We start from the raw sequence: 14,254 nt of genomic DNA on the forward strand, positions 1-14,254 counted from the left end.
TATGTCTTGTGGCGGTATTTCCGGAAGGTGGGTGAGAAATTTTCACCAAGTAGTAGACTGTAGTGGACTGGTGCGTATTGTATAAATAAGCATTAACGTAAATATAAGTTTTTAATTTCTACGTATTGAAGGTAGAATTTAAGCAAATTTAAATTTAAATAAATTTATTTACAAAATAAAATACAATAAAAAAAAGTAATTAAATAAATAAAAAAATATTTCTTAGAATGAAATGAAATATTTGGTCCTTCACTGTGGGAGACAATCTCCTATTTAAAGTGATCACGTCAGATTTGAGCAAATTTATAGGCATGAGTTAAACCTGATCGCGTTACCCTCTTAATCAAAGTGACATCAAGTTTAAAGTTAATTCTCAGTATAATTAAAAAATGGGATTTTCAACGAGTCTACAAGGACAATCTTCTCATGAAGCTTTGTTAGGAAGACAAGATGCTGAAATTAAACTTCTGGAAACTATGAAGAGATGTCTTACCACCAAAGTTAAATCCGATCGCGAATATGCGTCAACTATTTCATCTTTGAGCATTCAAGGAAAGAAAGTTGAACGTTATGATGACCTTGCTGGCAGTTTGATTACTCAGGTAATAAATATTTACCTCTAAATATTTTATACATTGTTAAATATACTACATACCTAAAATCTTTGTATTTATTATTGTATATTCTATAAATAGAGCTGGAGAGATATCATGGATTCTATCGATCAGACAGCTAGATTAATTAAACAACAAGCTGATTCTATGGAAAGTCTTGTTGTCGAACACATTGGAAATCTCTATGTGGAAAGAAGAAAAGCTAGGAAACTTTATCAAGAAGAACAAACATGGCTTAGTAATCAATTTCAACAGGTAGTCATTCACATTCTTTGTACATGTTTACCTTTTTTTATTGCTGTACACACAATATAAATGAATTATTTATTTATTTAGCTAACTGATGATGTCGCAAGGAAAAAGACAGAATATCAAAAGAATTTAGAGGCTTACAAATTGACTAGAGCTAGATTTGAAGAACACTATGTTAATCGTAAGTTTTATTAATCACAATTATTAGAGTTAAAAAAGAAAAAAGTATTTATGTCTTAATTTTTTTTTTTTTTTTTTTTTTTTTTTTTTTTTTTTTTAAGGTGGAAGAGGAGGTAGAAAATTAGATGATGTGAGAGAAAAATATCAAAAGGCCTGCCGTAAACTTCATCTTACTCATAATGAATACGTACTTTTACTTGGAGCTGTTGCTGAGTGTGAACACGATTTGAGAAGTTGTTACCTTCCCAGTCTTCTTCGCAGGCAGCAAACTATTCATGAAGAATTCATAGTAGCTTGGTAAGTTATAAAAACATATTGTGATTATTATTTATTAATATAGAAATAAAAGTAAATTTATTTTTTAAACTAATTATAAATTACTTAATACATTTCACCTGTTGCGTATTTTGAAGTTAAAAGAAAGGTAATATTTATATTAAAAAATCAATGTATGTATTTAAATTGAAATTATAAATTTATATTTTATAAATAATTAATTTATAGGAAACGCATTCTTCAAAATACCGTCAAGTACTCGGATTTTACTTCAGAAAAATTTCAAGAAATCCATGCAAGAGTACAGGCAGCTGTCGATTCAATAAAACCACTTGAAGAGTATAAAGATTTTATTGGAAAACATCGGTAATTAAGTTTTTTTCTACTTTATTATTTAATTTTTATTTATGAAAAAATTAATGACTCGTAAAATTTAGAACACGACCGGCATCCCCACTACGTTTTACCTTCGATGAAAATCTAGTCGACGACACATCTGGCAAGCTATTGCCAAACAAATTAACCGTAGACAATCTAACGATAGACTGGTTACGTAGTCGTTTAAATGAACTAGAGAATTCGTTGAAAAGTACTCAACAGAATCGTTTGGCTGCTCAGTCATCAAACGAAAATACCAGTGACCCGAGGTACTACAAAAATATATAAATCATTAAAAAATTAAAAAAAAATAATTATAAACAAAATCATTATTGGTAATTATTTTATTTCAGAATGACGATGTTAGATTATTCGCGAGAAAGAGAAGAATTACGGTTAAGGTGTCAAGAAAAAAAATTACAAAGACAGGTAGAAGTAATTCGTGGAGCTTTGAATGAATTAGGATGTGAAGAATTACCATCAGGATGTGATCTATCCATGGAAGGATCATTTACAGAACCACCACCAGTACTTAAGGTAAATTTAATGACAAACTAAAATATTATAGTTATAAATATATTTATAGCCGTTAATTGTAACATATTAGAATTATAAGAATTTGGTAGATTGGAAGAATAAATTGAACGTTGCAGAGAAATACAGTTGCAGATAATGGTATGTTTACGCTGAGACGAAATCAACGATTCATGACAATGATAAAGACCCCATTTAAATCTATACCTGCGACGAATGTTAATGGTATTATTCGAGCAAACAGCGTAGGATCATCAGCTAAGCCAATTCGACCCCGCCCGCCAGTATGTTTACAATTACCAGTGTGACAATAATAACAATTGGTTTTGAAATACTTACACAAATATTGTTCTTTTCCCATCTCCCCTTTAATAAATTTTAATTTTTGACGTGTGAACTAACGTGACTTGACAAATAATTGCATTGAAATATGAAAAAAATTTTAATTTACATATGATTTTTGTCATAAATTTAATTTTTGTTCATTGAAATTGTTTAACAGGGTCCATGCGGGATGAACAATTCGAGTAATGATCAAAAAAGTAACGGAGGATTAATGGAAGAAGAGTGGTTCCACGGAGTATTACCACGAGAAGAAGTAGTGAGACTTTTAGTTGTCGAAGGAGATTTTTTAGTTCGGGAAACTATGAGAAATGAAGAATCTCAAATTGTTTTGTCAGTTTGCTGGGACGGTCATAAACACTTTATTGTCCAAACAACTCCTGAAGTAATTTTGAATCTAGGATTTTATTTAAAAAAAATGATTAATTTTATAAATAACTATTTATTAAAAGTATGTATGTATGTATATTTTAGGGACATTTTAGATTTGAAGGACCAACTTTTCCAACTATTCCAGAATTAATAAAACATCAATGGCAATCAGGATTACCAGTAACTAGTCGATCTGGTGCAATATTAAAAACTCCTATTCCACGTGAACGATGGGAGCTTAATAATGATGATGTAATTCTCATAGAGAAAATAGGACGAGTAAGTGTTGAAATGAACTAATCTAAATATTTTTATTAGTATAGAAGTAAAAATAATATTTTGATTGTAGGGTAATTTCGGAGATGTATATAAAGCTCAATTGAGACCGTGTAAAACGGAAGTAGCTGTAAAAACATGTAAACTAACGCTACCCGACGAACAAAAACGTAAATTTCTGCAAGAAGGTCGAATTTTAAAACAATACGATCATCCAAATATTGTCAAGTTAATTGGAATATGTGTACAAAAACAACCGATTATGATTGTAATGGAATTAGTTCCAGGAGGTTCTTTATTGACGTATTTACGAAAAAATTCAAGTACGATATCAACTGGAGAACAACTTAGTATGTGTAGAGATGCAGCTGCTGGCATGAGTTATTTAGAATCAAAATTTTGTATTCATCGTGATTTAGCCGCACGTAATTGTCTTGTTGGCTATGATTCAAATGTTAAAATTTCGGACTTCGGAATGTCGAGAGAAGAAGAAGAATATATTGTATCTGATGGTATGAAACAAATTCCTATAAAGTGGACAGCGCCTGAAGCTTTAAATTTCGGTAATTTAATTTAATTTAACTTTTTTTTTTTTTTAAATAATTGACCAAATGAATTATTTTTTTCTAGGCAAATATACTTCACTTTGCGATGTTTGGAGTTATGGAGTACTAGTGTGGGAAATTTTCTCTAAAGGTGGTAACCCATACAGCGGAATGTCAAATTCACAAGCTAGAGAAAAAATAGATGCAGGTATAATAAAAAATACGATAAATATTAAATTATTAAATAAGTTTTGTTCTATATTGATAACTAAAATTAATCCTCTACCATCAGGTTACCGATTACCTGCACCTGATGGAACACCAGAAGAGGTCTATAGATTGATGCTAAGATGTTGGGAATACGAACCAGAAAAGAGACCTCATTTTGACCAAATTTACACAATTGTTGAGACGTTTTGCCTAGCTTTCAATCCTCCAAATATCGTTTGAACTCTTGTAATATAATCAATTAATAATTTCTCAAATTTTAATATTTCAAAAAAAAAAAAAAAAAAAAAAAAAAAGGAAAAATGATTCATAATTTTGCCAAGTACAATGAGAAATTGAGTTTTAATTTTAAATCGAATCCATCGAAAAACGAAAACAATGTGCAATTGCATTAGAACTATAAGAATTAATTAAGAAAAAAAAAAATTAATTATATTAATATCGTATGTGCCAATCAATATGACTTTGCAATACATATTTGTTAATAGTTCTTTCATTATCATTTAACGTAATACTTAAATATCTTTATAATTTATTTCAAATCAAACGTACGCCTTTAAATATTTTCTCGTGATATTCGTCTACATAATCATGTTATGTTTATACAATAATAATAATAATTTATACAGTTCGACTAATAACCATAAATTATTAACATTATAAAGATATTGATTGTTTATATTTACAAGTATTTTATTTTATAAGAAATATTTTTTGTTTTAATTGAAGTGGCAGCTATTTTGAATAATTAATAAATATTTTTTTTGTCTTTTAACCATTGTAAAACTGTTAACTTTATTTTTGATGTAATAAACTCTTATATTACGTTCAAATTTGTATAAATATTTATTATTTTATTTATTATAATAATTATAAATTTTATAAATAAAGTTTTATAAGTTCATCGCTTACCGCCGACGGTGTCAGTATACCCAAATCAGTAAACAATAAATTAATATATTGAGGTGGAGTATAATCTACCAATGGATGTTCATTCTTTAAATTTTTTGCTCTTGTACTTGTCGTATACTGAAATTAATCAATGTTAATTATTAAAAGTAATCTTCATTATGTATACACTTTCTATTAGCAATAGTTATAAGTAAAAAAAATTTACTTTGAATTCATCTGGAAGATCAATTTGATTGAGAGGATATATTCTCGAGAATTTAAAACTTTCAGTAAGAACATAGAGTGGTTTTTTTATTTCTTTCGCACACATTGCCAAGGTATAAGTACCAATTTTATTTATGATACCTCCACTCTCAGCAACACCTTCAGCACCAACCATCACCATATCAACTTGTTCCATAACATAACCAATTGCTGAGTCAAGAATTAAAGTACAAGATACTCCTAGTTTTGTTAAATTATCATACATTTCTTCTCTGAGCAAATAATAAAAATCATTTTCAATAATTTATTCTTATTTGATATTCAAATTTAAGTTATTGATCAAGTGAACATACCCAATATTATCTGGAGCAGATCGTGTGACATAGACATGAAACATTTTGTTATTTGCAGCAGCTTCTTTTAACGCCAGTAACACAACTCTGGATTTTGAATGTGTTAAAATTTTCTGTAAGTAAAAGATATTAAAAATACATTTATTCTCCTTCAATAAACAGTTAAATAATAATATATTTCAAACTTACACAACCATCAGTAATAAAATTGGAAGCTAATTTAGCAACTTTACTACGAGCATTTACTAACTTTTCATAAAACAATTTTCCTCGGCGAAGCATTATGCCCTTACATTCAGCAAACGACTAAAGATAAAAAGAAATAAAAATTTTTGAATTAAATAAAATTTTTTTAATAACTAATTATCATTCTTACTGGAGTGTCTAAACTTGCTAGGGTAATAAATCGGAGAAATAGTTCAGATCCGGATGCTATTGATGTTACTGGACAATCTAAAGATCTCATGGCATCAATGGCATTTTGTAAACAATTATGAACTTCTTGTACGGTTACAGCTATAAAAAATTAATAGTTATGATAATTACAAAATTTTAAAACAACTCTTAATAATTTAAAAATAAAATGTAATTACAAATTAATTGAACTTACATTTAGAACGTTCTAAAATTGTTAGAAGAGTACGTATAGCTGCCATTCCGGCTGATACATCTTTTTCATTTTTAATTATTTCACCAAAGTACTGACAGATTTCTGAAAAGAAGTAATATTTCATGCATTTTAATACAATATAAATGAAGAAATATTTACAGTTAATGTCATCATTTTAAAAAATTACCTTCTCTTTCCATATTATACATCGATAACCTCAATGAGTAGTTGAATTCTTTTGTTGTTTCTTATTTATATATATATATTTTTTTTAAACTGATTAAAAAATATTTTCAAATGCTATAATTATAAATTATCAATACTTAATCATTCCAAGCACCATGACAGTAAAAATTGGTAGCTTATTGTTCACTAAAGTATTAAAATATTTTTAAAAAATTGTACATATGTATGTATAGTAAAATAGATAAACACACACTCAATATGGAACACATGTGCTATCTGTTTTATCAGTATTAAATAAAGTTGAAATATTTTAAATTATATAATGTACGAATGTGAATGTAGTAGACATTTAGACAAATTTCAAATTATAGATAGATAGAGTAAACAATTAAAAAATAATATTTATAAAAATACACTTATTAGATTTAAAATTTTTTAAATGCCCAGTTTTTAAAAATTTTATTTTATTAATTATTTACTCTATTTATTTATAATTTTAAAGTTGTCTGATGTCTGCTACATTTACACTCATGTATAATATGTGTAAATAATTGTAAAATTCTTCATTGATTATAAATTATTATTAAATAAAATTAAATAAATTTTTTATTGTTCAATTATTTACTAATTGTAATCAAGTAAATCAAAATAATGATTGTTGTTGAATCATTTTTTAATTCATAGACTATATATTCAAGTGCCATCTTCCGTCATAACTATCAAGACTAACATCTGTGATATCCTATCACGGTTCGTACGAGCGATTAAAGCGACACCGCGTAGAGTACGAAATAAACACAATCGCGCGGGATTATTTAGAATGTACCAATTTAATAAAATATAATTTAACACCTAATTTAATAATATAATATATACTACTTTATTTTAGTTGTAGTTTATTATACTTTTGGGAGTTTCCAAATCATTTATTTAAGCTAGGTCTGGTCACTTAAGTTATATTCCTTACTCTCCGAGATCATAAAATTGTGAGATCTCGGGAAAACCCACGGTCTTGGGAAACTTATTTTCACAAGTCTGTCCTTTTATTTAAAGAATGGAATTTGTTCTAGACGTAAGCTTTTTATTTTTTTTGTAAACGTGAAATATTTATAAATATTGTAACTATAGTACCTAAGATAGAACTAGTTAAGCCGATTAGAGACCCCAATAAAACTTGGGAATCTCCAACGTTGACAAAAAGGCAAGTCCGGAGCCATAAAACATCGCACCCTGGGAAAACCCTTAACCACGTTGGACAACCGCACAGCTGCAGAGCGGACGAAGCCAGTGGTCAAGAGGAGACCCGATTCTGCCTCTCACGTGACGTCAGATGGACCAGCCCCTGGGATGGGCCCAACCCCCACTCAAGCTGCCAGCGCGGACTTGCCATAATTTTAAGTTAAAAAAGAATCAGAAACATTTTGTAAGTCGAATCGACAAGCCGTAATTTTGTAACTTGGTCGACAGAATATAGACTCTTTGAACCTTAGTTAATTCAATTTATTTCTCAATCATATTATTAATAAGTACACCGCGTTCTACAAAGTTGAATATTTTAATATTCCCGGGCGAATCGACCCACGTCGATAAAAAGGAAAATCAAACTAAAATTAAATCTTTAGCCAACCGCTAGGAGGAGGCGATAACACATCATATGAAATAAAATTTTTTAGGAAAGTTTACGTTCTATGTTATTTATAAATTCCTCTCATACAATAGCATCACCTAACGATGCTTCCCTTCTTTGTTTTGTACGAAACTAATATTTTTGTCCGAATGTAAAGTGAAAATTATAATTGTTAGTAAAAATTTTTTTTTACATCTATTTAGTGAAATAATATAATTTTAATTGTGTAACTGACTACAAAATGTTGAATCAAGCAGTTGTAGAAGCTCTTTATTCAGCAGGTTACGTTGATAATTATCTTGATTGCGTTGAAAATTTTCCAAATGATGTTCAAAGACATGTTTCACGTCTACGAGAATTAGATTCCACATGTCAAAGTAAGTTACCGATATAAAATAGCCGTATAAAATATTTAAATTGAACTAATTTGTCTTCAAGGTTTTTTTATTATTGTTGTTTTTGTTATTCATAAAATTATGCTTGTTGATATTTATTAATTAATATTATTTGTGTAGCGTACTTGCGAGAAGTTGATCAACAACAAGAAATGTTAACTAAAAATGATACGGATGTAGTAAGTAGACGGCGAGCTCTTGCACGAGTCCAGCAAGCCCTTATTGCAGCTCAAGAAATTGGCGATGAAAAACTCCAAATTGTTCAACAAATTCAAGATCTTATAGAGAACAAGACACGTCAACTTGATCTCGACTATCGTAATCTAGGTATGTATATTTAAAATTTATTTTATTTTCGCTTGGTATATATTAAAATAAATATTTTTTAAATTATCTGTTGATAACTTAATAGATGCATTGAATTTTTATAGATTTTGGTAAAGAGCAAGAAACCAATGAACCAAAATGTGAAGCAAATACTAATACAAATTCAAATGCATCAAATAATTCAAATAATGTTGAACGCCAGCCAAAACGAGCACGTAGAACTAGAACTGAAGCTCTTGTTGAATCAGCACATGCTATGGATATGATTGCATTGTCCGAAAGCCGATCAACAACTTTGGCAAATACAAGTAATGGGAATCAAAAGAAAACAGCAGCTGCTGCAACAGGCAAAAAGAAAAAACGAAAGGCCCGTCAAGGTAATCAACAGAATCAGCATCGTGAAGATACTCCACCACCACCAGATGATGACATAGCCATAGATCCTGATGAACCGACATATTGTTTATGTGATCAAATATCTTACGGTGAAATGATTCTCTGTGACAATGATTTATGTCCAATCGAGTGGTTCCACTTTTCCTGTGTCTCGTTAAGTACGAAACCTAAAGGCAAATGGTTTTGTCCAAAGTGTCGAGGTGATCGGCCAAATGTAATGAAACCTAAAGGACAATTTCTCAAAGAATTAGAACGGTACAACAAGGAAAAAGAAGAAAAATCGTAGCAGAATTTAAATAAGAAAAAAAAATTTTTAAAATAAAAACATTTATATACAAATATATATAATTATTACTATTACACTGAGTTAATAATTCCAGTGGAATAAAATAATAGTGAGAATATTTTTAATATATTCTAAAGCATTCGATTAAATTTAAATTGAGATTCAGACTTAATTATTAATTTTTTGAAATATTTTATTTGAATCAAAGAAAATTTATTTGTAATTTGAATAATTGTAAGATAACAGTATTAAAAAATATGGGTTTTAAATATTGTTTTGACGAAGATAGTTGTATTTTTATTTTATATAAGGAAATATGAGGACTATTGAAAATTAAAAACATTCTAAATGTAAACAAGCATTACATGTATTTTAACAAATTTTTTTTTAAACTCACAACTAACATTCTAAAATATTAATAATTATTGTTTTTAACTAAATAAAAATTTTATTGTCTAAATATAATCAAACAAAATTGATAATAGTAATGAAATTACTTACGTTAGATTATTTTTATTATTATTATTATACCAAATATCTATATGAAAATTGAATAGTGTATTACATCATATTTATTTCATTAAGTAACTGAGATTCTACGTGGCGTCTGCAGAGATATCTCATTTCTATACTAAATGATTAATTAATACGTAATAATCACATAAATTTCATGAGAGCATATATTTAAATAGGATTTAACAATTACCTCATCATTACGTTTATTTATTATTATTAATTTTTTTTTAATGTTGCTTTAATGAGTGGAATGAGGATAAAATTATTTGTTTATCATTAGAGCCCTTTCATAATTCGAATTAAAAAATTTATTTTTAACTTTAGGGCGAATTATATCATCTTTAATGTCAACGAGGATCTTCTACGTGGCTATCTTGGAAATTTAGCCAGGATTGTTCCACAACAGTAGCGACACGTTTTTCATATTCACGTTTATTTTCTTGATACAGTTGTGCTGCTAGAGAATTCGCTGGTGAATTTGGGTTCGGTTCGTCCAGTAGTGACTGAAATAATGTGAGTATTAGAAAAAATTAACGAAAAAAAAAAAAAAAGAAAAAAAAACTATTAGATGATTAACAGAAAAAATTAACAAGCAATCTTGGAGTTTATTAAAAAATAACTAATAAAGACGATTTAATCGCACAAATTTGGTTTATTAATTATTTAATTATTAATATTCTTATTATGAATTTTAATACGTAGTTTTGTTGTATATATATTTTTTTTCTTAGTGTTTAAATAATTTTTATACGTTAGAGTACTCAAATTAAATTTATACGAACAAAGTAACACTAAATTATATATATCCATAAGTTAATTAAGTTAAAAGCAATAGAACGAAGTTATTTTAGTAAAACAATTAAATGATCTCTAATTTTTTAAATTTCGTTCTCAACTTCCATTATGATTACTATTTTTTTTTTCAATACATCTCGTTGTGTATTATTTGTTTGACAACTGATTAAATGATAACACAAATTTCGTAATAACCATTTCCATGACATTAATCGAAAATTCTACCATTATTATAATTTAAGAGGCTTGTAATGGTTTATTTTTTTGTTTAAATTAATTGTTAATGCTTATTTACTTGATTATTTTTAATAATTATTTTATATTATTATTTTTAATTAATTTAGGATTTAGGAGTGACAATGCTAAGTGATTAGCGTTAACTCCATGGTAAGGCTGGACATCTCCTTTCACAATGGATGTAGGATGTTGTTGATGGTTGTTGATAATAGTAGCTCAACATAAGCATATTGGCCAGCAACTAATCCACAAAACTTTGTTCCACGCACGCCTTCACTCGTTTCTCGTACTCGCGTCGATTCTCTTTATAAAGTTGTGCTGCCATTGAGTTGGCAGGTGAATTCGGGTTCGGATCACTTAACAGCGACTGCAATCATACAAGCCATTAAAAAAAACTTGTTACTCATCTATTTCAAGTTTTCGAATATTTTTAAAATCATTCTATTCAATTAATTTAATGTTAAAGGTATTCTTAGATAGTGTCACCCACTTTTTTAAAATATTCAATGACCTTGAACTGCTATAACAGTATTCAAATTTTATTAATCAATTTCAAAAATATTAAAGCATTAATTGAAAAAAGGACAACACAGTTACAATTTAGCCGAGATAGATTTTAAAAAACATTATTTACAGTTTTATTAAAATTTATTTTTCAAATTTCGTTTAACTCTTAATTGATATCAACTGTGAATAATTTTTTTTTTAAATCTATATCTCGGCAAAATTGTAACTGCGTTGCCCTTTTTTTCAATTAATGTGTTAATTTTTTTTTTAATTAATTATCAAAATTTTAATACGATTATTACAATTGAAAGTAATTGAATATTTTAAATAAGTATGAGTGTGAATGTAGCAGACATCAGACAAATTTTAAATTACAAATGAATAGAGTAAATAATTGAAAAAATAATATTTATAAAAAATGCACTTATTAATTTTAAAATTTTTTAAATGCGCATTTTTTACAAATTTTATTTTATTAATTATTTACTCTATTTATTAATAATTTGAAGTCTGTCTGATTTCTGCTACATTCACACTCACAAGTGGAGAGCAATGCCTGAGAATGGCCTTAATTTATATTAATAATCAAACAAAAAAAAAGGAACAAATATTCTATTCAATTATAGTGAAACAAATGATATAATATTAATAAAAATACTTTAATGATTTTAAATACTAAAAATTACTCTACACTAATTAACGACTCTGATGAATTGCAACCGCTGTTAAGACATTCAATCAATATAATTAAGTAAGAGACTAGTGATGTAATTATAATATAATAAAATATATATATTTTTTAATTATAATAAAACCATAAATTTTTAAATAATATTAATTACCTGTATTGATGTTAAGATAGCCGAAACATCATAGGTTGGGCTCCAACGATTTTGTAAAATATCCAAACATATTCCACCATCAGCATAAACATTTGGATGAAACATTTTACTAACAAATCTAACGGTCGGTGGTTTATTTGGATACTCTTCAGTGAACTCAATAGTAAGCTTGAAGGTACCATCCTCGAAGGGTGTGTCGTGTGGCCTGAAACGCATGTCGAAATAGCCAGTTTAATTAATATGAAATTTTAAATCCAATAAGTAATGCATAACAAATTATAATTTAACAAATAACAATATTTATTCATTGGCTTACCCAAATATAACAGCATTCCATATCATGATATTGTTATCAGTTGGTGCTCCAGAAACTCCAGTTGGTGGATCCTCTTGAAGTCTTTATAAATAAGAAAAATTTGTCATCAACAATTTTTTTATATCATTAACTATTATTAACCCTAATCGGTTGAACATGGGTCGTTTATCTCCATGAATTTTCAAATATTCTACTGTAAACAGCCTTCATGTCTCCGAATTTTAATGAAAATGTTTATTGAAAAAGGGATTTTTGGGGCTGGCAACAACTTTATCGCACAGTTAGAAGGCCGAATCATGATACGATGACCAAATAATTCAATTTATTTAAGTTAATTGTTTAAAAATTATTTCGATAAAAAATTATTATTTTTTTTTTTATTCAATAATGACTTTAACAATCACGTGACAGCTGGAAAATATAAAATAATACACAATGAAACTTGTGTACACTATGCATTATTCGTAGCACGTTATCAATGTCACTTGAATCATCGATCGTCTAGTAGGTATACGACAACTGAAACATCATATTAAACGAGTAAAAGCCCAAGATAAAAATATAAATAACGAATTTCCAACAGCGTAGTGATTTCTAATAATAAATCCGCCCATGGCAACGTGAAGATGCTCTTTAAGATGACGTTCTCAAAAGCTCTATTCATGTTAGCCTTAAAATTAACCCGTATATTTTCAAGTTATTTTTTACTTAAGAAATAAATAAAGTAAAATAATTAACTGGCTATCTTAGAACCTTAAAATATCATCCATTAATTAATATATGTGTATAATACGTTACCTCTTGAAATCTCTCATAAGTCTTCGTCTTGCTGGAGTCGACATTTCTAATATGAGGTGTCCTTGTCTCAATTGGAAAAAATCTGTTAATGCTTCCGATGACCTCTACGTATAGACGCACTTTACACTACGTGTTCACCCGTCTTGTCAGAATAAAATAATTTTAGAATATTATTATTTAGTTTATAAGTGTATGCACTTAAATGCCGTTATATACTACGTATTATATATAAATAAATGATGATAATAATAATAATAATTAATCAACTGTAATGATAATGCATATATGAGCTTTTGTTAGTACCGAAGGTCACCCTCTTTACCACGATACCGTTATTATTCGTTCTTTCCAAACTCTCTTTTCCACTTCCGTGATAAAACGACACTTGCTCTGATCTGATCACAATGATTCCAACTGATTACTAAGTTTTTTTTTTTTTTTTTTTTTTTTTTCAATAACCAGACGATATCCAGTTCATATAGTTTCAGGTGATACAAATATAAGACCTTTTTATGATATTAATATATACAAAAGACTAGTTTGTTGTTTTTGAATTATTTTATTATATTGTACAATGATTATGAATGAATTTTGATGTTATTGTCCAGTTAATTAAGATTGAAATAAAGACTCACGACTAAATGACGGCCAAAACGATCTATGAACGTATGTATTTATATATACATATAAATATGTATGTGTATTCCAAGTGAAGTACAGCTGGACACGAATTACTCAGTATTCGTAGAAGGGAAATTACTAGTACTGACGTCACATACTTTAATTTATCCACGATATCCAATAATATGTCAGTATGCATCGCATGCACATATGTATATATATATATATGTTGAAAATTTGTGTTTGAGTCTGTGTATGTAAATTTATATAAAATGGCTGTGAACAAAGAGAGGAAAGAAATTTAATGCCAAGACAGCGCTACCAGAAAT

General features: G+C 28.0%; 4 protein-coding genes across 9 annotated transcripts; 2 read left to right on the plus strand and 2 right to left on the minus strand.

Annotated features, from left to right (window-relative positions):
* Nucleotides 1-4,291, plus strand: LOC103573906 (tyrosine-protein kinase Fer). Of its 3 annotated transcripts, none has more exons than XM_014443587.2 (13): nt 1-602; nt 696-869; nt 951-1,047; nt 1,148-1,343; nt 1,551-1,688; nt 1,760-1,969; nt 2,054-2,237; nt 2,354-2,518; nt 2,737-2,961; nt 3,051-3,227; nt 3,298-3,787; nt 3,855-3,977; nt 4,062-4,291. In XM_014443587.2, the coding sequence occupies exons 1-13, from the start codon at nt 390-392 to the stop codon at nt 4,217-4,219; spliced, it is 2,550 nt and encodes an 849-aa protein (XP_014299073.1). In that variant the 5' UTR covers nt 1-389; the 3' UTR covers nt 4,220-4,291. The 3 variants fall into 3 exon arrangements, with proteins under 3 accessions (XP_014299073.1, XP_008551388.1, XP_008551389.1); XM_008553166.2 differs by lacking the exon at nt 2,354-2,518 and having other exon boundaries at nt 1-131; nt 227-602; XM_008553167.2 differs by lacking the exon at nt 2,354-2,518 and having other exon boundaries at nt 12-70; nt 227-602.
* Nucleotides 4,292-4,773: 482 nt separating this feature from the next.
* LOC103573907 (translation initiation factor eIF-2B subunit alpha) lies at nt 4,774-6,522 on the minus strand. Its single transcript, XM_008553169.3, has 7 exons — nt 6,264-6,522; nt 6,077-6,178; nt 5,843-5,982; nt 5,656-5,772; nt 5,467-5,579; nt 5,115-5,385; nt 4,774-5,026 (listed from the first exon to the last, which is right to left on the minus strand). Exons 1-7 carry the CDS (start codon nt 6,283-6,285, stop codon nt 4,877-4,879), a joined length of 915 nt encoding a protein of 304 aa, XP_008551391.1. The 5' UTR covers nt 6,286-6,522; the 3' UTR covers nt 4,774-4,876.
* A 1,451-nt stretch (nt 6,523-7,973) lies between these two features.
* On the plus strand, nt 7,974-9,558 carry LOC103573910 (inhibitor of growth protein 1). Its single transcript, XM_008553171.2, has 3 exons — nt 7,974-8,266; nt 8,405-8,611; nt 8,716-9,558. The coding sequence occupies exons 1-3, from the start codon at nt 8,131-8,133 to the stop codon at nt 9,291-9,293; spliced, it is 921 nt and encodes a 306-aa protein (XP_008551393.1). The 5' UTR covers nt 7,974-8,130; the 3' UTR covers nt 9,294-9,558.
* An 86-nt stretch (nt 9,559-9,644) lies between these two features.
* Nucleotides 9,645-14,160, minus strand: LOC103573911 (ubiquitin-conjugating enzyme E2-17 kDa). 4 transcript variants are annotated; one of them, XM_014443590.2, is made up of 5 exons: nt 13,940-14,160; nt 13,305-13,446; nt 12,507-12,587; nt 12,191-12,395; nt 9,645-10,312 (listed from the first exon to the last, which is right to left on the minus strand). In XM_014443590.2, exons 2-5 carry the CDS (start codon nt 13,346-13,348, stop codon nt 10,157-10,159), a joined length of 486 nt encoding a protein of 161 aa, XP_014299076.1. In that variant the 5' UTR covers nt 13,349-13,446; nt 13,940-14,160; the 3' UTR covers nt 9,645-10,156. The 4 variants fall into 4 exon arrangements, with proteins under 4 accessions (XP_014299076.1, XP_014299078.1, XP_014299077.1 ...); XM_014443592.2 differs by having other exon boundaries at nt 13,635-14,160; XM_014443591.2 differs by having other exon boundaries at nt 13,608-14,160.
* Nucleotides 14,161-14,254: the final 94 nt, after the last annotated feature.

The sequence above is a fragment of the Microplitis demolitor genome, chromosome 8 (assembly GCF_026212275.2).
Source record: "Microplitis demolitor isolate Queensland-Clemson2020A chromosome 8, iyMicDemo2.1a, whole genome shotgun sequence".
In the NCBI taxonomy this organism is placed as follows: Eukaryota; Metazoa; Arthropoda; class Insecta; order Hymenoptera; family Braconidae; genus Microplitis; species Microplitis demolitor.